This window comes from Mesoplodon mirus (assembly GCF_964341445.2).
Source record: "Mesoplodon mirus genome assembly, chromosome: 2".
In the NCBI taxonomy this organism is placed as follows: domain Eukaryota; kingdom Metazoa; phylum Chordata; class Mammalia; order Artiodactyla; family Ziphiidae; genus Mesoplodon; species Mesoplodon mirus.
The window spans coordinates 70,046,523-70,070,349 of record NC_138977.1 but is presented as its reverse complement, the minus strand read 5'-3'; the positions used below and the strand labels follow the sequence as shown (position 1 = coordinate 70,070,349).

The 23,827-nt window shown below is 54.0% G+C and overlaps 1 protein-coding gene across 2 annotated transcripts; it reads right to left on the bottom strand.

The window, feature by feature from the left end:
• Positions 1-1,241: 1,241 nt before the first annotated feature.
• Positions 1,242-22,879, bottom strand: CDHR1 (cadherin related family member 1). 2 transcript variants are annotated; one of them, XM_082645286.1, is made up of 17 exons: positions 22,728-22,879; positions 22,106-22,201; positions 21,198-21,343; positions 20,355-20,405; positions 19,089-19,178; positions 17,734-17,820; positions 16,271-16,387; positions 15,024-15,167; positions 13,147-13,225; positions 11,780-11,880; positions 9,009-9,212; positions 8,348-8,500; positions 6,573-6,737; positions 6,106-6,173; positions 5,360-5,588; positions 4,449-4,706; positions 1,242-3,785 (listed from the first exon to the last, which is right to left on the bottom strand). In XM_082645286.1, exons 1-17 carry the CDS (start codon positions 22,780-22,782, stop codon positions 3,237-3,239), a joined length of 2,592 nt encoding a protein of 863 aa, XP_082501412.1. In that variant the 5' UTR covers positions 22,783-22,879; the 3' UTR covers positions 1,242-3,236. The 2 variants fall into 2 exon arrangements, with proteins under 2 accessions (XP_082501412.1, XP_082501411.1); XM_082645285.1 differs by lacking the exon at positions 22,728-22,879 and having other exon boundaries at positions 22,106-22,550.
• Positions 22,880-23,827: the final 948 nt, after the last annotated feature.

Genomic DNA, 23,827 nt, shown 5'->3' with positions numbered 1-23,827 from the left:
ATTAGCTGGAACTTCCGGTATGATGTTGAAAATGAGTGGTGTGAGGGGACATCTTTTACCTGATCTTAAAAAGTTTCAAATTCCTCTATTTTGATAAATAGTCTTCCTGAACTGTTTTTACATTTTCTCTCATGGGGGAATCCTGGGACAAATGCCCAAATCACATCTGAGATCTTTGACATGACCTTGTAATGCTGTTTCCTTCACATGGAAACAGATGACGTATGCCAACCAAAGTCACTGCCTCTTTTCCTTTAATGAAGGGAAATTAGTGCCATTCCAGGGAATTCCTGAGCACGATGTTATTTCATATAATTAGAAAGGCTGAGCTCAACCACAGGAAAAAAGCACACACTGTTCTACAGACTTCTTGGAGTCACATCTGTTGGTTGTCCATCTATCCTTGGGGCCCAGTAGTGGTAGAGCCCAGCCAATCTGTTACGCCTGCTTCCCAGCTCTTTACCTTGAGGTCTGTCATTGTGCCTGTCCTAGTGTGACTGGGCAGGCAGTCCCTTGGCCCACACTGTTCCCTAATGCAGTGGCACTTGGCCTGGCCTCACTCCCACTGTCCAGAGGGTCTCCTCCAGTGCCACCACATTTGCTAGTCCCTTGGTGTTAGCCATATCTTCCTCCTCTTTCTCAATATAGCTTGTGCTGGCAACTAGGCACTTTTCCCATGCTTCCCAGTACAAGCGTTGCTCACATGCCCAGTTTCCAAGATTGCCTCTGCTTTGGTTCAAGTTCCTGGGCTTGTCCTGGAGCCCCCATTCCCCACCACCTGGGCCTTGATACTGGCCTGAGCTTCCAGCCCAGGGGCCTTCATGTCCCAGAGACAGCACTGCTTCCTGGGCTTTCATGCCTATACCAGGCCTCCCAACTCCTGCCCTCACCGGGCTGGGCTGGGAGATAATTAATTTTAGCTCCAGATCCCATTCCTCCCCAAGCAGCCCTGCTGAGGCTTGTCCTGCTCATCCAGGCTCTGATAAGCCACACTCAGGTAGACAAGCCCCACAAGCGTGTTGCTGTTACAGATGTATGCGTGGCAATTTGGACAAAATTTTGCAGCCCCCCACAGTCGGATCTGGGGGTCGGGGGATTGATCCACCAAAGGAGCCAGGCAGCAGGCTGAGCTTGGCTGTCAGGACAATTGGTCTCTACAAGTCAGCTAACACTGATGCTAAGCAGGCAGCCAGAGGTCAGCTTGGCTTTTGGTTAACAGATTTTATTTACCATTTACAAAAGAGGTTGACTGCGTGCAAGTTGTAAGGATGCTGCATTGCCTATGGAGGGCAAACATGATCCAGCACAGCCCTGTCCTGAAACCTGTACCTGTTTGTTCAGTCTGGGCTCCTGGCTTGTTAGAGACCAACCCTTAATACAGCTTGGGTTGTGGACTGCAGAAACCCTGGCAAGGAGCCTGCACACCAGCACATCTGAGTAACACCTTCAAACACCAACTCAAAAACCAAGAAAACCACATGTGCCTGTAATCTGTTTAAATAAAATCACGGACATATTCTAGAGAGGTTATTAGCGAGTGGAGTGAAATGCAAAGAATTGTTCCGTTTCTCTCTCTGGGCACACATTTAGACTTCCTCTTGGCAGATTTCCTTAAAGTCAGACAGAACTTCTTTGCATTAATAGAGGCCTGCGTGTTGTCTCTGCTGGAGGCCGTGGTCACAAGCTGATGAGGTGCCCCCCAGCTAGAGAAACGTGCTGAGGGGCCGGGAGCCCTCAAACCAGGTCCCTGCCGCCAAACTGCTATGTGGCCTCTGGCAATCACTCCTCTAGGGAACTCATTTTCGTCATCTTGGCAAAACAGAGCCTTGGCTGGATGTGCTGACCAGCTCTGGTTCTCTCTGACAATGGCTGTCCTGGGCTGCATGGGGGATGTAGTTGGGGGGGGGGTAGGGAGGAGACATGGAAGGGAAGCTATGCCATCACCCAGATCGGGCTGCGGTGGATCAGTGGCAGCGCCCTCACCCAGCACAGTGCCTCCTGGGGGTGCTTGGAAGAATAGCTGAGGGGCTCCCAATACTTTCTGGAAGAGCTGCACCCCAGAGAACTGGGCTGTGGAAAAATACATTTGTGCTGCTTTGCACTTGGTTAAAGCCCCTGTCACTACTACTTGTTCTGATCCTCTCCCCAGACCCATGAATGAGGGAGACTCACTTTCTACATTTTCCAGATGAGAAAGAGGATGAGCAGGAAGTTTAAACAGCTTTCCCAAGGTTATAGCATGTGAGCAGAAGAGCTGGATAAAAATGGAAGTCTCGGGCTTCCCTGGTGGCGCAGTGGTTGGGAGTCCGCCTGCCGATGCAGGGGACGCGGGTTCATGCCCCGGTCCGGGAGGATCCCACGTGCCGCGGAGCGGCTGGGCCCGTGACCCATGGCCGCTGAGCCTGCGCGTCCGGAGCCTGTGCTCCACAGCGGGAGAGGCCACAGCAGGGAGAGGCCCGCGTACCGCAAAAAAAAAAAAAGCACTTGAAAAATGGAAGTCTCCCCAGATCTCAGCCCTGCACTGTCTCTTTAAGGACTTCTAGTGGGACAGCTCCTAAGGGGACTTGATGTTTTTCCGTATATCTCTAGGGCTGCCGGCATGGCTCCAGCTATTTCTGGGACCAGGGAAAGCCCATGTGGGCATAGCCGGGGCCCACAGTCTCTGCCCAGACACCATCCTCCACCTTCCAATGGCTTTTAGGCCCAGGGCCACAGTCAGCGTGAGTTTTCCGTGCATCCTCGCCCTCCCCTGCTGCATTTGGTCTCCTACAGCCTGCGAGGTTCGCTGACCCTCAACCTTAGTCAGCACTGAACCTCCTTTTTCTGCCCCTGCTCTTCGCTGAAGACTTCAGGATCCAGGTTCTAGTCGACCTTGTCACATGTGGCCAGGGCCCTGCTCCTGGACTGAGAAAGCTGGGGCCCCAGCAGGACCCAAGAGACACTGTGAGTTCTGGGGTTGGTGAGTAGAAGACATAGATCTGGCTCCTCGTCAACTCCCAGCCTCTGCAGAACAGGGAGCATTGAAGCTGTGCCGGGGATCTGGGTGACGGGAAGGTATTTGCCAATTGCATCCATAACCAGAGAAATAAATTCCTTGCCCAAGGCACTGTCCAGAGCCCTGGATATGGGGGTTACACTATTGTACAAAATAGGGGTGACCCTAAGGGGCACAGCTGGGGAGTATGGCCCAAGCAGCTGGGCAATCGGGTTGGGAGAGAGGGACCACAGGACACGTTCTAGAAGTAAGCCTTGTTATGTACATTCTTCTCAAACTTTTGCCTGAGCTCAGAGACCAGAGCTGACTGGACGGGTCTTCCCGCAGCCTTGTGCTTTGCCAAGGCCTTGGGTTTTGGTGATGGATGGGGTTGCTGAGGGGCGAGTGAGCCAGAGACTGTAGGCACCATCCAGTGGGCTGGTCCCGTGCTGGGTGCCATGCTGGGTGGTGGAGGGGGGGCGGGGGCTTTGGGGGGCGGTGCACTTCCCAGGCTGTTGTTGTTGCAGTTCTCATTGGGAGGATCCTCTCTGAGCACAAACTTGTCAGCGGCCTCGGTCCTTCTGAGCCACTCGATGCCGGCGGTGCGGGGTGCAGGGCTGGGCCGCTTGCGGAGCACACGTCGCACGGGCAGGACCTTGTTGGACTTCTTGTTGCGCCAGAAGGTGGCGGTGGAGATGAGGATGGTTATGGCCACAATAATGGCCATGATGCCAGCCAGCACACCCACGGCCTTCATGGGGTTGTCTTTGGTCTGCATCAGGAAGGCAGCCATGGGGTTTCGGGACAGCATCTGGAAGAAAGATGCATTCGGCTGCTCCTGCCTCATCCCCGGAGGACAGAGCAGGGGCCGTAAGCTCCCTTAAGCCTGATGGTTTTTAAGCTTTCTGGGGTCAGGCATCCCTTGGAGAATCTGATGAGCACTATGGGCTTCATTGCAGAAAAAATGCACACAGAGAAAACACAATGCATGCACCTCTGCAGAAAAATGCACACAGAGAGAGCATGATGCAAGCACCTCTTCTGGATGAGGAACTCCTACATTAGCTGCTACTGCTTTCCTTTGATTGGGGGGAGTGTGTGTCACGTTTGCCCAAGTGCATTAGGAACCTCTTAAGTGATGACTTCCTGCCAGACCCTGAGCTGAGAACTACACATAATGATTTTACTTCTGCCTTTCAACACCCATGTGAAGGAGGCATCATTAGTCCCATTTTACAGAAAGGGAGTGGAGGCTTAGCAAAGTCCAAAGTCACACCATTACAAAGTGTTGAAACTAGGATTTCGACCTGATTTCAAAGCCTGTGTGTTTGATGGCACAGGTGGTCTTCGAGAGCATTGGGTGGGTGTGTTTGGAGGAAGGTGGTCTTTCTGCCTCTGGCCATGTTGCAGCGAGGCCTGAGCTGGCCCTCTGGCCCTCCCCCCCCCACCCCCCAGATCAGGGCTCCGTACCCACCTCAGTGTCTACGATGTCAATCTTGAGTAAGGCCGTGGTGCTGAAGGATGGGGAGCCGCGGTCCTTGGCCTGCACCTCTAGCGACCACGTGTGGTCCCCGCTGGGTGTGATGTTGTGCAGGGCATCCAGGGAGCGGATGGAGTTCTTGAGCCGGATCTCCCCCGTGTGTGTATCGATGTCGAACACGTTGGCTGGCTCTGCGTGGGTGATGGAATAGTCCACCAGGTTGTTGGGCTCCTCTGCATCCTGGTCTGTGGCCTGTGCACAGAGAGGGACAGACAGAGCTGGGCTTCGAGGGTGATACTTGTGTACCCTGGCTAAACCAACATGTCATATAGAGCTGGCTGGGCTGAAGGGAAATGGTCCTAATCCTATGTGGGTGAATGGAGCTGGGAGAGGAATTGGATGAGCCAGGGTGGGTCTGTGCTTGGCTCTCTCTGTGTGTTGTAGCAATTCATTCTCAGAACAAGTCTAGGCAGTCCGCATTGTCGAAAAACAAAAGCCTGGAGGCTGAGTGACTTGTCTAAGGATGGAGAGGTAGAAGGAGGGGAGCTGGGATCCAGAGTCAAGTCTGTTGGGTTCCGGGGTTCATGCTTTTTCCATATCGGCAAGGCAGTGCAGCAGGGAAAGCAGTGCTGTGAAGGCAGGCAGACCAGCTGTGTGAACTCAGGCAAACCAAACATGCAACCTGCCTAAGCCTTAATTTTTTTTATGTGTAAATTGGCAAAAATATCTTCTTTCTCAGAGGTTACTTCCGGGTTGAGGTGGGGATGAGGGTATACAAAGTACCTTAAAAACCCTTGCTTATTTCAGGAATCCAATATATTTTAAAAGAAATTCTTATGCTACAGTGCCGCTTGCAGTTGCAGGAACAAGACTTTTAGGAGAGCTCAGCTACCTTCGAAGCCCACCTCAATTTTCACTGGGGTCCCCAGCACCATTGTCTTCTCCTGGACGCTCTTTCCAAACTGGGGGTAGTGGTCATTGACATCCAGCAGCGTGATGAACACCTCGGCTAGGCTGTACCTGCCCTCCATGTCCTCCGCCTTCACATAGAAGTTGTACCTGGCAGTGTCCTCGGCGTCCAGGCTGGCCCAGGGCTGGGTGTAGATGATCCCAGAGGATGGGTGGATCAGGAAGCTGTCGGGCACAGAGAGCGCAGGCAAGGGTGTGCACAAGCACACTGACGTACACGCGTGTACACTCACAGAGGTACACAGGTGCCTGCAGTTAGGAGCCGCCTACAGGAAGGGGCGATAATACACCAGGCAGCTTCCCCAAGGCATCCCGCAGGACAACCCACCTACTTAGCAGTCTATCAATGTAGAACTTAACCCGAGTCACAGCCCTTCCCTCTCCTCCCACGACCTGCCTCTTCCTAGCCCAGCACTGCTTGCCTGGCCCCCAAGGCCACGAGCCCCAGCTGCAGGCCATAATGATGTCCCTTCTTCTCTCAGACTCACCTCACCTGGTGGGTCCCCACACCTCTACCTCAGGCTCTCTACAGCTCCCCTCCATTCCTTGCCCCCAGGCTCGCCTCCCTGACCCAGGTCCTGTTCTTCCCAGGTTCCTCCTGCCTTTAGCACAGATCCTCCTCCACCATCAGCCTCCCAAATCCCTTGCCTGAGGTCCTGTCCAGGATTCTGGATCTACTCACAGGTCTGCCCCAGATCCATAGATGGAGTATTTGACTTCACCCCAGGGACCTGTGTCTGGATCGACGGCCTGGAAGAGAGAAAGCTCCCAGTGGCCCCTGCCCTTTTGTCAGGGCATGTTGGCAGCTCTTGTTTTCAATGGCAAAACAAGGATTTGGGGGATTTGCCCAGCTGGGGAGAAACTGATCTGGAGGAATGCTCTGGAGCCCTAGTTTCGCCCCAGGAGCTCTCAAGTATTGGAGGAACCAGATCTGGAAGGCCTTACATTTCTCATTATATGTCCTTATTATAGTCCTGTGAGGTGCTGTTATTCCCACTGTATAGAAGAAACTGAGGCTCAGAGAGGGCAGGTAGCTTGTCTAAGAACACAGCCAGTGAGTGTGGGCTTCGCGATTCAAACTGGAGCCCCAGTTTGTCTGACTTCACAAGGCCCCCTTCACCCCCAGTCCCTGGGTCAGCCCCAACCCACTGTGACAGCCAACACGTTGGAGCCCCCTGGGGCATTCTCAGGGATCCTGGCAATGTAGTAGTGGGAGGTGAACTTGGGGACATTGTCATTGGTGTCCAGGAGCTGGATCACGATGTCCGCTGTGGAGCTGAACTTCTCTGGGGTGTTCACTTCGATGGCCAGGAGCTGGGGAAGGAAGGAAAAGGAGGACTTGTCTGGGTGGCAGTCGCTCTGCAGAGAGTCTGCCACGTCCCATCTCAGTATCATCCCTGCCTTGTCTCCCGTTTTCTCAGCTGCCAGCCAGCTATGCCTGCCCCCACCTGCAGGGGGCACCTCTAAGGTACACATCATTTCCCTCCCCACTGACCGCAATGCCCGTTTCCTTATGGTTGCCATTTGCATCGGGACCAATTTCTTTTGCTCCATTGATTTGCATATTCCTTTTTTTTAAACTTCCATTTAAAAACTATTTTGATTCATAATATACTTTAATATCTGTTAGAGCAAGTTCCTGCCTCATTTTTTTTTCCTGAATTTCCTGACTATTCAGGTTTATTTCTCCAGATAAAAACCAGTATAATTGTATCAAGCCCCCTCCCTCTTCCCCTAAGGACATTCTGGGTAAGACTTAATTGAGGTGGTGTGATTCTGTATTAATTGACGAGAGTTTGCATATTTAAACAGGGTGTGTCTTTATATTTCTTGCCTTCTTTTTGTCCTTTTGTTAAATTTGTGCATTTTTTTGTCATTTAGATGCTGCATATTTCTTGTTATGGTAATTCCTAGAAATTTTATCTATTAGTTGTTACTGTAAAAGTGATCTCTTCTTCCATTATTCTCATTGTTATTTTTTGTACGTAGGAAAACTATTAGGTTTTGTGTATCAACTTTACAATCAATCATGTTAGCAACTTTGCTGTGTCTAACAGTTTTTCGATCATTTCTTTTAGATTTTTCTAAGCAAACAATCACATCATCTAAAATAATGATGATAATAATAATGGTAATTTTTATCTCTTCCTTTCTAATGTTTGTACCTTTTGTTTCCTTTCTTTTTCCAGGAATAATGTTATTCTAGGAATAGTGTTAAAGAATAGTGGTGAGAGCAGTTATCCACGTTTTGTTCCTGACTTCATAGAATGCTTTTAGAATTTCACTTTTATCGATTGACTGATTGATTGAAGTATAGTTGATTTACAATGTTGTGTAGAATTTCACTTTTAAGCATGATGCTAGCTATCGGTGTCTATGCATTTATAATCATAAATAATTAAAACAATTTAAAAAGTATCAACAAAGTATTTTTCCTTTTTATCAATATAACATATATTTATGTATAATATGCATTATTTATTTATGTTTATCATTTTAAATAATTACAAGTACAAAGGAGTATATTTTTCATCTTCTGCTAAAGTTTTTAACAGAATAGATGACATATGTCAAATGTGTATGAGAAAATATCTATCCTGAGGATCAAATAGTTTTCTTCTCTCAATCTATTCACATGGCACATTGTATTGGTAGTTTTTCTTTGGACCCCCCTCCGTGCGTTCCTGGGGATAGTCGTAGTTTAGAAGCAGGAGCTCAGTGAGGCTGTGTGCAGTAGGAGAAGGTTCTTGTGTCATGATTCTTCTTCTCCCTTTCCACCTGCTCCTCAAATCAGCAGGAGGGGCAGAGAAACTGAGAGGAAAGGAGTAGGGCCAGGAGGGGCAGAGTGTGACAAGGGACCCCTTAGGAATGAATCTAAGTGCTGCTGTGACCCCCCATTCAGGGTAGTGCAAAGCATCACCTACCTTGAAGGTTAACACTTTGAACTTTTCAAAGTCAATGGTGGCTGAGTTCTCTACAATGATCGTGACTTGAGCTTCATTCAGGACCGTCTGGGGGACCACTCGGAAGATGCCCCCGGGTCCCACCAGCCGCAGGTTGAATTTGGCATTGGCTCCCTGGGCAACGGTTTGGAGAAAGGAAACAGGGAAGATGAATGAGAATAGAAACTCATTAGATAGTCGCGCTATGCAAGGAGCCTTCACGTGCCCTTGACCCTGGGAGGTGAGTATTATTACTTCTTTCTATAGGGGAGGTGATCAAGAATCAGAAAGGTTGAACAGACTATGAAGACTAAGCAAGGAAACAAGCACAGAAAGCCTAGCCCTGAGCTGGACACAGGAGGCAACAGGCCACATCTGCAATGTCTGGAGGGTCAGACTCAGAGGTGCTTTCATTTGACTGGCTTTTTCTTTATAATTGATTGTGAATATATTTAGGCCAAGCAGCTAGTCATTGATTATCTACCCTCCCTCCTCTCTCTCTTGGTTACCCACTCTTGCGTCATTCATTTTGTGACTCTCCAGGCCCCTGTGACATCAGCAGGAAAGGCTCATGCAGGCTCAGCTTTGGGGCTTGGTCCCATGTGGTTTGCAGGAAGACAGAGTGGAGGGAAGGACCACATACCTGGTCTGAGTCATTGACAGTGATCTTGAGGCCCCGCAGGATCTCCCCCTGGGGCGGGTGCTCATACATGGAGAGCTCAAATCTGTTCTGGGGTCCACTCTCTCCATAGAATGTTGGTGGATGGTTGTTGAGGTTCACGATCCGGATGGTGACAGGGGCCATGGCCTGGGCAGCTGGGGTCCCTGCAGAACTGACCTCAGTCACCTGGGGTGGGGACAGGTGGCTATGGCTGTGTGGCAGGCTGACTCCAAGATGGCCCCAATGATCCCTGCCTCCTGGTATTCATGCCCTTATGTAATCTCCTATTTTTCAGTGTGGCCTGGCCTAGTGACCTGCTTCAAACTGATAGAATATGGCAGAGGTGATGAGATATCACTTAGTGATTAGATTAGGTCCTAACTTCTATCTTCTAGCAGACTCTTTAGCTGGCTTGGATGAAGCAAACAGCTGTGTTGAAGAGGCCTGTGTTCTGGGGAACTAATGGTGATGTCTAGCCAACAGCCAACGAGGAACAGAGGTTCTTAGTCTGACAGCCCACGAGGGACTAAATCCTGCCAATAACCATGTGAGCTTGGAAGCTAATCCTTCTCCAGTTGGGCCTTCGGATGAGAACCCAGTCCTGACTGAAAATTTGTTGGCAGCTACATGAGAGACCTTGAAACTGAGGACCCAGCTAAGCTGACCCTGTACTCCTGACTCACAAAAGCTGCAAGATATAAATGTGTGTTGTCTTAAGACACGAAGTTTGTGGTGATATGTTACAACAGTCATAGGAAACTAGTATAGTGCTATTACTAGTCCTGTTTTACAGATGAGGCAAGAGGAGTGAGGCAGTCACCTGGGGTCACACAGCTGGACTAGGAAGAAGGTAGATGTGTCTGATTCCTTAGGCAGTGCTCTCTCCACCTCACCACACTGCCCTCTCCTTGCAGCCAGACGTGGGTTCAAACCCTAGCTTTACCATGTTCTGCCCTTGTGTCCACTTGTCCAGGGAGAGGCTGCAGGGAGGGGAGGTGTGGCGATGCAGCAGTGGATGACTAATACAGGCTGCAAAGCCAGGGCCAAGAGTCCACAGCACCTCAGGAACGGGTGGCAAATACCATATGAGGCCCTGCAAGGGCTTCCTTCCACTCTCCTATAAGCATGTCTGGTCTTACCTATCCTCAGATGACCCTCCCCGGCCTCTACTCTATCACACACTAGCTGCTTCCTAACTCTTCTTTGGTAGGAGCTTATGTCCTCTGGCCCCTTTCCTCCTATTCAATGCTCAGCCCGTCCCCAACTCAGATACTTCACACTGACTTCCATGCTGCAGGTGGCACTGCCCATTCCCCCTCCCCATCCCGAGTGTGCTGTCCCCTTGGCTAAACTGGCTCCACTTTGCAGGTTGGACTTGACCTCTGGTCTCTCCTTCCCTGGCACCTCCCTCTTCCTCACTCTTATCCTGGGGTGCTCCCGCAGTGGCCTTCTGAGCCGGTGGCTCCTCTCTCCCCCCAGCCCTCCTCTGGGTGGCCTCATGCCCTCCCCTCCTTTCACAGCTACCTGTATGTTGATGCTGTCTGCCCTGAAGTCCAAACCTGTACCCTCAAGTTTGGATGTTTCAACTTGAATGTCCCCAAGGCACCAGAATGCCTCATGCCCATCCTACTCAACTTGCCTTCTCACCTGTGTTCCTGATGGCACGGTACCACTCTAGATGCATCCCTCCCTTTCCTTTCCCCCACCCCTCACAGCCCCGTTCTGTGGAGTCTGTCTCCTTCACAGTTTGCCGTTTGTCCATTTTCACTGTTCCGCCTCCGCTCATCCCCACGGCCCCTCGGCATCTGGGCTGATGGCTTTGCTTCCCTACCTCTCATCCACTTCCCTCCAAACCCAAGTTGGGACCAGTGCTCTCAAACGCCAGGCTGAGACTGGTGCCAGGATCACCTGGGAGCTCAAAACATGCAGAATCCTGGGTTTCCCCCAGACATACTAAATACCCATCCTCAGGAGTGTGTCCTGGAAATTTTTTTTCCAAGCTCTCTGATTTTGGGAATCCCACTGGTCTAGTGAGCAGTCGGAGTGAGCTTTTAACAAGACTCTAATTCTGCTCAAATCTTTCCATGGCTCTTCCCTGCTCTTGGGCAGGACTAGCTACGTAGTTTACAGGCCCAGTGAAAAATGAAAATAGGGGGCCCCTTGTTAAAAAATTGCTAAGAATTTCAAGACAGCAAGAGCAGAGCATTAAGCCCAGCATGGGACCCTTCTGTGGTTCCTGTGTCATCTCACAGGTTGCATGGCCGGAAAGCTGGCCCTGTTGCAGGGAAAACCCATGCCTCGTATTCAAGGCCTTTGCTCCTCCGGCATCACCTGGGCTTCAACCGTTTCTCCTTTACGTACTGCCTGTGGACTCTTGGCTCCGGTCCCACCTGACCCCTCACTGTGCCCCTGCTACATCATGTGCTCTCACTTCCGGCCTCGGCTCACTGGGCTTTCCTAGCTTTGCAAGGCCTCCGCCTGCCCCACCCTAACCAGTGCTCCCCAACACCAGTCTCCACTTGCTGGGTCCTACCCATGTTCATGGCATCGCTGCTTCCATCCTTCCTTCTCCTGCCTCATCACTGTTGCCCTCGCCAGGTACTACCTCTTGTAGGTGTTCCTTGAAGCAACATCTAGATCCTTCCTCCCTAGATCCTGTGAGCCCTGGGGGGTAAGGGGGCAGCCCAGGTCTCATCACCTTTGGAACCTTCCAGGGCCGAAGGGTGGGGAACGCCAAGCTCGTGGGAGGGTACCTGGACATGCAGCTCATACACATCTCTCCGGAGCTGGGCAGGGCTCTGGGTGATGGAGATAGCTCCAGACGTCTCATTAATTTCAAAGGCTCCATCACTGCCTGTCACAGAGGAGAGATGTGCCCTGCAGTTCTGAACAAGGCCACACGGTGGCGTAGGGTGCCATACGTTCCTCAGACGTTATTTCATTCAAGTCTCCCCTATTATCATCTGTGTCTTGCCAATGAGGAAACTGAGTCTCAGAGGGGCTAAGTAACTTATCTAAGGTTACACAGTGAGTGCAGAACTGGGACTCAAACTCACTACTTTCTGGCTCCCAGGTGCTCTAGTATTTTGCTTCGTGTGTGTGTGTATGTGTGTTAGAAAGAGAAAGGAGAAATAAAGAGGTATAGAGGAAGGGAGATGGCGGGTGGAGAGAAGGAGAGAAAAATGGAGGGAAGAAAGAAAAAGACTGGAGGAGGAGGAGTAGAGGGAGATGCAAGAAGACAGGAGAGGAGATGGTGTGGTGTGGGCACTTGGTAGGTGTTTGAAGGATTGCAGTGGTGGAGGGGAGGGAAGGCAGTCAGAGGTCTGCACGCCTGGGCAGACCTGCCTGTGTGTGAAAGTGGGCACATCTGCACGTGTGTGAGCTGCTGGAAGGGGAGCGTGTACCAGGCATGTCAGACCCAGGGACAGGGTCAGAGGAGGTGATGGTGTCTGAGTGAGAGCATAGAAATGTGTGCATGTCTGGGACCAGATACGAGGTGTGGTGGTCCCCTGGAGGGGACCAGCTACTGAGGGCTGAAGAGACCTCCCCAGGGCTGGCTTCTCCTGCTCAGTTGCTGCCCAGCTGTGGAAAGAGCCGGCAGACTTAGGTTCAAACCCAATGGGAACTTGGGATAATTTAGCTTCTCTGAGCCTCAGTTTTCTCACCATGTACAGGGCTAGTACTAGGGACACGCAAAATCATCATTGCATTTAATTCACTGCATTCAACTCTATGCTCTAGGCCAAAACATTTAAAAGAATGAGAAAAACACATGGCAAGTTAAAGAGTATAAGAAATCTTGCCACCCCTTCCCATTAACGAGGTATGCCCAGGAGCGTGTGGGAACATGAATTGGCACCACCTGTGCCGCCCTCAGTATCCACCCCCCAGCCCCTCCCTTCCCAACGCGTCTCTCCCTGTTGCTGGACATAATGAGAAGCAGGGACCAGAGCAGACGCCCAAGGAGACGTGCCGCCTTCTGCAGGGACCCAGCCACTTTTCTCCATGCATCTTGTGCTTCTGGCCTATAGATGAGGAAACTGGGACCCGGAGAGGTTGGGTCTCACTCTGGTTACCCAGCGAGTTGTAGCTGCAGCCCAGCAGTGAGCCCCAGACTCACCGTTCACGAGGCTGTAGAGAACACGGTTGGGTTTGCCGCGATCTCCATCCATGGCGACGACCGTCAGGACCTCTGAGCCCTTGGGGGGAACAGGAGCAGCTGCCTGAGGCCGATGGGGGATGCTGGTGCTCTCCCTTCCCCCACACGCTGCCCCACAGTGGGGAGGTGAGGGGAGGTGCCGCCCCACTCAAGAGCCAAGGTCTCTGCGTGACCCTATCCCCGCTTTACTGGGAGCTCGTGGCCCCCTGGCCTTCCAGGGCTGGAGGGAGAGCCTGAGCCCCGCTGCTTGCCCCCCACATGGCTTGGCACGTGGGATGCCCCCCTGGGCACACAGGCCTCCTGCATGGGCCACGTACTCACACCTCTTACACTGCCTCTTTCCCCATACACCACTCTCAGGCCTTGCCTCTACTGCCCACCCTCCAGCCTCACCCCTGTTGCCTCATCCACCTTTGGCCTTCAGAGGTGCCTGAAAGGAGAGGTGGGAGAGGGCCCAGGCAGAGGGGGTCCAGTGCAAAGTCCAGGAACTAGGATTTTATCCTGTGGCCCTGGGGGGCCGTTCGAAGGTTTTGGGAAGTTGCCCGACCTGATAAGCCCTGCTCGATCCTGCCCTGCCGCCCCGTCCTGGTCTCCCTACTCAGGCCCGTCTCCCCGGAGGCCTATCCATCCTCATGGCAGCTTCCTGACTGTCCTCTCCCCCCGTCCCGGCACCTCCTTCCCCCTTAGCTCCTCAGCAGGACCGTCTGGGCCTCGCCCTGCTCTGACCTGCGGCCCCCATGGGAGCAGCCCGGCCTCTCTCTCTCCCTCACTCTGTGCCCTTCTGCACCACTCGGCTGCCAGCATCTGAAAAGGCGGTGTTTTAGCTTGGGCCCAGCACGGGAGTGGTGCTCAGTAAGTGTTTACATTGTTGTATAAAGTTGGGAATAATCAGAATCCGGGGAAGTGAGAATTGAGAATGCAATTCCATTCCACGGAGAGTTCTTGAGCCGTGGCCATGGGAGGTGTGGCTGGGGGGGGGCATATAAACACATGGGCTCACCCCAAGGAGGGGCGTGCCCGTGGAGGGGCGTGCCGGGCGTAGGAGCAGACATCAACCAAAGATGTCGGCGAAAGCAGTGCCTGGGCTGAGCCGAGAAGGGCAGGAGGCGTTAGGCCCATGGGCACGTGTCCGGCAGAAGGAAAAGGGTGCAGTGGCGAGAAAGCTGGGCTGAGTAGAGGATGGTGCGGGCTCCCGGGTGGAGGGGAGGCCGGCCCCTGGAGGCCAGGCCCGAGACTGGAACCTGAGAGGTCAAAACACAAAATACGGGGGTGGAGGGGCAGGAAGGAGGGCCGGAAACTGCGCTGAAGTGGGAGGAAGCTGAGGCCAGCCTTCCAGCTGGGCCCGCGTGTGATGTCCGACAAGGGTTGTGGTGATTCGGCAGCAAACTGTGGGAGAACTACCGGTTTGGGGGGCCCCAGGCTACAGGCTTGGAGGGAGGGAAGCGAAAGGCACCTCACCTCCTGTACGAGGTGGAGGAAAAGGCCACCTAAACCAAATCATCAGCTCTCTTCCCAGCCTCTCTTCTCAGCCCTTTTGAAGGGCTGACGTGTGCAGCTGGGCTGGCGTAAGCTTGAGTGAGTGAAGAAACGCCTGGCATAGCCTGGTCACCCGGTAGGTGCTCCACACACGAGCCGCTGCTTCTTCCCGGGCCTACTTCCCCATGCAAAACGACCTGTTTGTGGCCTGAGTCAGGGGTCCAGAGCCGGCCTCCACGTGAGCTGAGGCGCACGAGCCCGGGTCAAGCCCAGCTATCCAGCAGGGGGATCCTCGGGCAGCGCAAAGGACAGGGCAGGAGGTGTCTGGAGGTGACACTGGGTTGAGGGGCACAGCCACCCACCGGAAGGGTGTCCTCGTACACATAGCCGTAGTAGGGCGTGTCCACGAAGACAGGGGCCATGTCCTGCACGTCCTCCACATTGACTGTGACTGTGGTGGTGGCCGAGAGCACCACGCTGGCCCCTCGCAGCCTCCCTCCGCCATCCTGGGGAAGGGTCGGAGAGGGAAGAGAGGTTGGGCTCTGGAGTTGAGCAGACTCCCACGGAATCCGGCTCCTGTCACTTACTGGCTGCCCTCCCTGATTTCTGTTTGCTTCTGTGTCACCTGGAGATAATTTTGCCCTCATATGGGTGATAGGAAAATTAAATGAGATGATGCAAGAAAGTCTTCAATCAGTGCCTGGTATGCAGTAGGCGCTCACAGGCATTCCTTTGGAAAGAGGGTTAGGTTTCTTTCTCTCCAGGGAAATCATGTCTGATCAGTAGCAGAGGAGGAGGGTCAGAGCCAAATCCCCTCTCCCAGCCAGGAGCCAAGCCTCACACACTCCTGAGGACCTGCTAAGAGCATGATGTGGACCCGCGCCTGAGCGTATATAATGGAGCTGTGCGCCCACCAAGCCAGCCCTCATGGAGTGGCTGGCAGGCAGGGCTGGCACGAACCTCCTGGTGCAGACTGAGGGGGATGCCCTGTAGCCATATGTGACCAGCAGGGGCCTTTCTGGAAAAGAAAATGGGGGGCTTAGAGGGACGGCTGGGGTTTCCTGCCCTCGGGAAAGAGCAGCTGCTTTGGCTGAGCACCTGCTGAGTTGCAGATCCCATGTCACACGCTTTAGAAGTATGAGGAATTTAGTTAAGTCTCGGGGTGGGCAGATGAGAAAACTGAGGCTCAGAGAGGGTAACTGGTCACACATAGAGGAAGAGGAGGGTGAGCAAGCCTGGGCAGAGAAACAGAGGTGCCCAGAGGCCACGTTGTGTGGATGTGAGGGCCATGGGTCTCCAGGCACGGCCACCTGGGCCTACAGAGGAGAGCCAGGCCTGTCAGTCCTGAGGCGGCATACGCCCTCTCCCAGGAGGGAATATGCCCTCTCTGGCTCAGAAACACCAGCCTCCCTGGAGAATATGTCCATGTCTGGGCAGGCTCCATGAAATAGAGATTCCGAGCAGCTGCACCCCCCATCCCCTCCTCCATCATATCTTCTGCCCCGAACTGCCCCCCAATTGTAGAACCTAGCTGCTCCAATCCAAGGGCAGCTTCCCCTGACGGAGGCTGAGGAGAGTCCAGATGCTGCCTTTCCTCCCTCTCTATTACCTTGGCAACCACAGCAATGAAGTGGGCCTGGGCCTTCTCGTAGTCCAGGGTGGCCCCAGCCTGGAGGCGCAGGACACCACTGTGGCGGTCCACGGAAAACTTGGTGGAGTGTGGATTCTGTAAGAGCGAGGGGCAGGCTGGGCCTTGGGGAGGGACCCAGGTGGCCCCAGGATCACCTGCTCTGCTTCCTGAAAGGGGGTCTTCACCGTCCTTCCTACATCACATGAACTCTGGTCTCAGGGCTGAGGTGCACACTTCAGGGCACTCAGTCTTCCCGGCCCCCAGGGCCCCGCTTCCTAAGGCTCTGGGCTTCCCCTCCCTCTCCCTCAGTCCAACAAAGACGTTCCCTTCCAGCAGGGCCTCAGCTCTTTTCTCGGCTCAGCTAGAAAACAACGGGGCCCAGCTCTGGGCTAAGCTCTGGCCTGGAGTGTCCAGCAGGCAGAAATGTCAGCAGAGTGCTCTAACCTAGAGGAGGTGACTAACCTAGAGGAGGTGAGGGCTGAAAGCCATAGTGACAGAGCCTTCAGGATCTTCCATCCCCTCCATTAAGTGACTGTGGGTCAGTCAGCAGCATCTGGGTAGGGGGTTGGGGCGGTCAGGTGGGGACAGGAGACAATCCTCAATCTGAAGAGGGGTCACTGTGTGTCAGGAGGTGTTGGAGCTTGACACATATTTAATCCTCACAGCTAACCAATGAGGATGTGCTTTCAACTTGCCCATTTTACGCATGAGGAAACTGAGCTGGGAAAGTCATACAAGGATTGAAGCCCCATGCGTGGGAAGTGGTGGAATCTTTCCAGATCCCGTGGAGCCCAGGGGCTTTCTCCAGAACCTGTGTCTCTAGCCACTGAGCTATACTGCCTTGAAAATGGTGAGAGCAGGTGATTAACTGTGGAGAGCAGAGAAGATGCTACGGAAACAGCAGCCATGGGAAGGAGGGCAGTGGGTTCCGGAGGAGTCCAGGGAGAGGCGGGAGGTGTGGGGAGGGGTCTCTGCCTTTGACAGGGTGGGATGGATGGACAAGGGTAGGGTGGAGGTGGCACAGCTCTGCTCATTCTGAGAGTTGCCCCTTCTGCCTTTTTTACTGTTGACAATTCTAGGCTCAGAAAAGTTTCTTTTACTTTGTGTGCGTGCAAAGTGCCCAGGCCATCTTCTGGGGGAGGGGTTGGTGGGGGAAGAGCTGAGGGTCCTGAGATCTGGGGAGAGGGAGGCAGGTCAGCTCAGAGGGAGCCAGGATGGGCCAGTCAGGGGAAGATGGCTTCCTCTCAGGCCAGTCTTAGGTCCCCACCTATTCATCCCACGCCTGCATTTACTGAGACCTCTTTGTGTGGGATGCACCATCTCTGACAATCTTTGGGAATAGCTGAGGCACTGACCTAAGGGCTTTAGTGATGGAGATGGGGGCTGTCCAGGTGTCCCCGCTAGCCCAGGCCTCTGTTTATTTCCTGTGTGTCCCACCTTACCTTCAGGAAGTAGGTGACACTCCCTCCAGAACCTGTGTCCCTGTCCACTGCACGGACCTTGGCAATACTGCTCCCAGCAGGTGTGTCCTGAGGGGTCACAGCCACAGAAGGTCAGTCCCAGGGGCAGTGACAGATGCTCGGGGAACTGGGGTCTGGGGGCACGGAAAGGTGGAGTCAGGGAAGTGAGGGGTGAAAAAGAAGTGAAAGGTGGTGATTGACCCAGGGAGCATCCAATAGGAGGAGGGGCCTTGATGGAGGAGACACACTGGAAGCAGAGCGGGGTCAGGAAAGGGCAGAGGAAAGGAGGAACAAACAGACATCCTCCCCCTGAGAACAGCTCCAAATAGACAAAGGCTTTAAATATGAAATGACTGTAAACAGTTAACAAACACAGACATATTCAGTATCACCAGGGATCACACACGTGCAGTTTAGAGCCAGTGCAAATATCTTTCTCCTACTGAATTAGCAGACATTTAAAACTCCCAGAATCGCCAGTGTCGGCCAGGAACCAGGAGACAAACCCTTTCTCACATCCTAGGGGAAAGGCAAACAGGTGCCATTCTGGAAAATCAATTTGGCAACACCTCACAGGCACCCATGCTTTGACCCAGCAATTTCAAATCATTCCAATTAGAGAAAGGAACTTTTATGCTCAGAGTTTGTTGTTTGATGTTTCTTATGACGGCAAAAATTGAAAGTATCTTTAATATCCAAACATAAAGGAACAGTTCAGTAAATGCTGGAATATGCGCTCAAGGAAAGCTATTAAAATCTTAGTTACTGCAACTTTACAATTACTGAGGAAAATTCTTATGTTATAAATTCAGTGAAAAATAGAAGACAGGAAACATATGTTTAGTTTAGTCACAACTATGTAAAACAAAGAGAAAGCAAGAATCTATGATCATGAAAATGATGAGGAGGAAATACCCCCAAATTTAACAATGTTGTCTCAAGCTGGAGAGATTAAGGGTGGTTTCTGAAACTTTTTTTCCCTACTTTTCTGTATAATTCACATTTTCACAATACGAGTACATTGTAGGGAATTCCCTGATGGTCCAGTGGTTAGGACTTGGCATTTTCACTGCAGGGGGAGAGGGTGCCCCCCCCAACAAAAGAAAGTGCATTATAATTCTAATGGAAAATGGTCAGTGAACATTCCTTTGGAATAAGAATGTGAGGGGCTGGCAACAGAGGTGGCGGGAGGACACAGAGGGGAGGAGTCTCCAGAGGGTAGTGAGTGACGGAGAGGGCTCTTCACTCCAATGCCCGGTCCCCTTGGCCAGGTCACAGGGCAGCCCAGAGGCCTGGGGCAGGAGTGCATTGACCCTGCCTGGTGGCCCCTTGCTCACCTCGGGAACCTGGACAATGTAGGGCTCCTGGATGAACCTGGGTGCCTCGTCATTGGCATCAGTCACCAGGATAGTGACTTTTTCCACCACCTGAGAAGGGGCAAAGGGGACAGGTGTTGGAGCATTGAGACCTTCTGGGTGATAAAGGGACAATGGCCTCTAACACCCTAGGTGTATGTCTCTGCCCCCTCCTTCCCCCTCCCTTCCTCTCCCTCCCTCCTTCCTTCCCTCTTTTATTCATTCATGCAGCACATACTGTTAAGGAACTACTCGGTGCCAAGCACTGTGTTCCAGGCTGGAGACAGAAGACACAGTCTGATGGTGTGAATTTTGCAGGGTGGAGTGGTGGGCAAATAGCAACATATGAAAGAACAGTCGTGATATCATTCAGGGCCACAACCACAGCAGGCTGGGCGCTGAGGGCTGGGGCCTGCACCACGTGACTCTGAGGGCACCATGCGCCCCAGCCTAGGCAAAGGCACCAGTTTAGGTGGCTACATCCAGAGGCCCAGAGGAGAGGCATCTGACCCAGCCTGCGGTGAATGACAGCAGGGAGGCCTCACAGAGGTGCGAGAAGTAAGGTCTGCAGCACTTTGTCAGGTGAGAGGGAAAGAGGAGGAAGTTGTGTCAGGAAGAAGCAGCACCACGGGCAAAGGCAGAGTGAAGCAGATACGTGGGTTCAGAGCGCATAAGCAGATTTAGGGCTACACGGCTGGTAGGGTGAATGTGGGAGAGAAGGCGGGTGAGTCTGATGGTGCTCTGAATGGCAGTCTGAAGCTTGGATTCCACCCTGAGGGCAGTGGGGGCCAGCTGCTAGCGCTTTCTGAGCTGGGATCTGTGGCCAGGTCTGTGCTGCCCAGTGATGGCTCCAGATGTGGACTGAGGTCAGGGAGCCTTGGAAGGAGGGGAGCCCCCAGGATTTATCCGGGAAGCAGTGATGAGGGCTGGGCGAAAGTGGCAGCTGTGGGGAAGGAGGGGAGGAAGGAGGGGTCGGGTGCCCAGGTGTTCAGCTTGGGTGATGGGCCAGAGCCAAGAGCCAGGTGGGAGGAGACGGATGGGCAAGCGGGTTTGAGGAGATACTGCTTGAGGAATGTGGGTGTGCTCCGTCAGAAGTGCAGCTGACAGGTCTTGCTTTCTTCCCTCTCTCTCCCTTCCTTCCCCTCTCTCCTATGAGCATGTTGGGGCAGATCTTGCTGGACCTCAGCTTGGGTTTGCTGGGAGCCCTGCCCTGCGTGCTGCCAGGGGCTGGCTGGAGTGTGTACTCACCAGATTCAGGCCGTCGGAAATGCTGATAATGGCTTCAATCTCATCCTCCCTCTGTGAAGCACAAGGACAAAGTGTCCAGGAGTCTGAGGCGCCATAGGGACCCCTGGAGGCTGGGGGCATCAGAGGAGGCCTGGGCATTTCAAGGGAGCCCTGGAGCAGGGTGAAGTGGCTGAAAGCTGCCTCTGGCCATGCTTGAGACCTTATTTGGGGGCTTGGCCCATCAGGGGTTCTCATAAACCCAGAGGGTTGAGGTGCCAACAGAAAATGTACCCCTGTTAGAATGAGGAGAGATGCTAACTAGTGTGCTGGAGGACCCAGGAAGAGGTTTTTAATCCATTTAAAAATTTTCCTTTTTTGCCCCTTATCTCTCCCTCAACTCTCCATATTCTACAGTTCCTCAGAGGTCCAGGTCTGTGGTGTCTCAAGCTCTCCCCTTGACGTGGTGGGTGTCGAGGTCCCCAGGTCCCATAGGGTGACAGGGAGGGGAGAACAGTTGCACCTCCTCTGCTGTGTCCCCACAGCTGTCTCTGGGACCCACCCTTTCCTTTCTCTGCACTGGTGGAGTCTGCCATTGGATCAGAGCTGGCAGCACCCCACGGCTGAGGTCCAGGTACCTGGTCCACCAGCCTGGTGTGGGATCTCACAAGGGAAACATAGCCTATGCCCTGTCACCCGCAGGTTCAGAGGGCACAGAGGGGAGGAGCTTTACCAAACTCAGACCCGCTTTCTAAACCAGTCTTTCCAGCCCTGATCTGCATCCAAGGATGCTCTCTAGGGCACCTTCCCACCCACAGAGGTCTGTCTGCATGCCTGGCAGGCAACGTTCCTCGCAGGCCCCCATACCTCTCTGTCCAGCTCTTCAATCAGGGTTATGTTTCCAAAATTGGGGTCAACCGAAAAGACACTTCTAGCGCTGGGGTCAAATCTGATGTGGTAGGAGACGGGGTCTCCCTCGGGGTCTGTTCCATTCAGGGTGTACACATGAGAGCCTGGAAAGAGACAGTTGAGCACTCACTGCTGGCCCCATCCCAGCTGGCTGCTTCCTACTCTTTTTCTTTATTCTTCACGACTATCAGTTAGCTGTTAGTATCTGCCACTTTACAGATTGTAATCTAGAATACAGATTACAGAGGGCTTCAGGGCTGCTGGGTCTAACTCTAGAGTCTCTGCCTGGAAATGACTCCTGTCCCAGGAACCAAGACTGGGGATGGGGGATGAGGGAAAAGGGAGGAGCCTTAAGGTGGAGGGGTGACCCACGTACAGCACTGTTCCCCATGCTTGGATTATTCAGGGAATTCTGAGCAGGTGCTTCCTTTACACGGCAGTGGTCATTTTGCTCAGGGTTCCCAGACCAGGTGATGGAGAGGAAGTGTGAACCTCCCTCCTTCTCCTGCTCCTCTCCCTGCAGATGCCACTGAGTTCATTGTTCTGGGCCCATTTTAAAGCCTAGAGCCCTGGGGCTCTGGCACATTAGTACTTTGCTCAAGGTCACGAAGTGGGTAAAGGCCCCAGCGCTGAGGACTGCCGCCTGCCCCTGGGGCCGGCCCTGTCTCTGGGCTCAGCGGTTGGGTCTCCAGGACTGGCCCACCTTAGGTGTCCACGGCCGCCGTGCCCTCCTTTCCTGCAACTGCCCTGGGGAATTCAGAGAGCAAACAGATGTCCCCGGAGTCACCGGTTCGGTTTCTATGTCCAGGGGAACGTGGGCCGCCCCTCCGGGAGACCTATGCGGGGCAGACGCCAGGCGTACTCACCCACAGGAGTGTCCTCCGGGAGGCTGAAGAGGGCCATGTTTCCGTTGGTGCTGCCCACCCCGTTGTCGAAAAAGTAGGGGGCGAAGTTGGCCTGGGCTAGGAAGAGAATACAGAACAGAGGACACCTGGGCACGCGCTGGGACAGCTCTGCATCGGCGTGGTCTCTCGTCTGGCCCACCCGCGGGCAGGTGAGAGCTCCCCTCCCAGAGCCCAGCGCGCCCACCGGGGCCCTCGGCCACCTCCTCCCGTGGGCTCCCGGTGGGCTCGGCTTGCCAGGGACACGCACCATCTGGGCGTTTGGAACTCAGGCAGCGGCCAGTCTCAGCCCCATCAATGGGCAGACTAGGAAACCTCGCCCAGAGAGGGGCAGTGCCCTGGCCAAGGTCACACGGGGAGTGGGAACACCCTCCCACAGCCCTCGGGGCAGCTGCCAGACCTCCGACTGTGCTTCTGAAGAAGCGGAGAGCAGCGAGAATCCCCCCTCCCCAGTCCCTGTCCCCGTCCCCCATCCCGAGCCCCACTCTGGAAGTGAACGGTCCAGAACTGTCCCTGGGTCCACCCGGCTGGCGCCGGCACCCACCCCTCGTCCCTACCGGGGCCCGCGGGGCCTGCGGCCACTCACCCAGGCGGAGGAACAGCAGCCCCAGGGCCAGGACGGCCCGCAGGCCGCGCCCCATGTCTCCGCGGGCGGGTCTTGTTGCTCCCCGCAGCCGAGGCCGGGCGCCGGAGCACGGAGCATGCCCTGGGCCCGCGACGAGTGCAGAGCCGGGGGGGGGGGGGGGCGGCGGCGGGAGGCGGGCGTGGGCGGGAGCGCTGAATGGTGCGGAGGGCGCTAAGCGGATGACACGGCTCGGATCGGCGCCGCTGGAGCGCTCCCGCCCTCAGCGGAACGAGACCAATTAGTGGGTACAGAGCTGAGGGGACCCGCTCCCAGCAGCGGGCGGGGTTGGGGGCGGGAGGGCATTCCTCTGTGCTACCGCGACCTCTGCCCCCAGGTCTGGAGCGCAGGAGCCAAGGAGACCCCAGGGCCGCAGGGCACTGGAAAACTGGGACTTTTTCCAGGTCTGCAAATCCTGGTAGGGCTGGGCTCCACTGGAGTTTTCCCTTCTTATGAACTTCCTCTGTGACTGTCAGGGAGTTTGCCACTCTCTTTGAGCCTGACTGTAAAACAGCGGCAGGGAAAGGGCCCAACCTCAGCGCAGAAGGATCCCTCCCACTAGTCTCTAGGGGAAATGAAGGCGGGGCAGAAAGGGGGTGGGTGGGCTTTGGGAAGGGCATGGCCTTAAAAATCCGAATCGATTCCAGGGATGTGTCCCTGAAGGCTTTGGGGGTGAGATTTGCGGTTGGGAAAGGGGCAGATGGTGAGGGATTATCAGGACCACCTCTCTGAGATCCCAACCCATTCCTGTCCTGACCCCCCAGGCCAGGCTAGCTCTCCCAGAGGGTCCGATTACTAGTCTGGTCACTAGTGGGCGTCCACGTGTGTGCTGGGCAGCAGAGAGGGCCATCAAGTCTCCAGTAAGGTGGAAGGCAGAGATTGCCAGGCAGCAGGCTAGTCTCCCTCCCCATCTGCAGTGCCCAGTTGTGACCATGGAGAAGCAGCAGACCCACACAAGCCTTGCAAGGAAGGGCAAACTGTTTGAAAGCAGATTCAAGCCCCATCATGGGACAGACTTGCTAACAGAGCTGGCCAACACAGGTATGGACTGTCCCAGGAGGGAT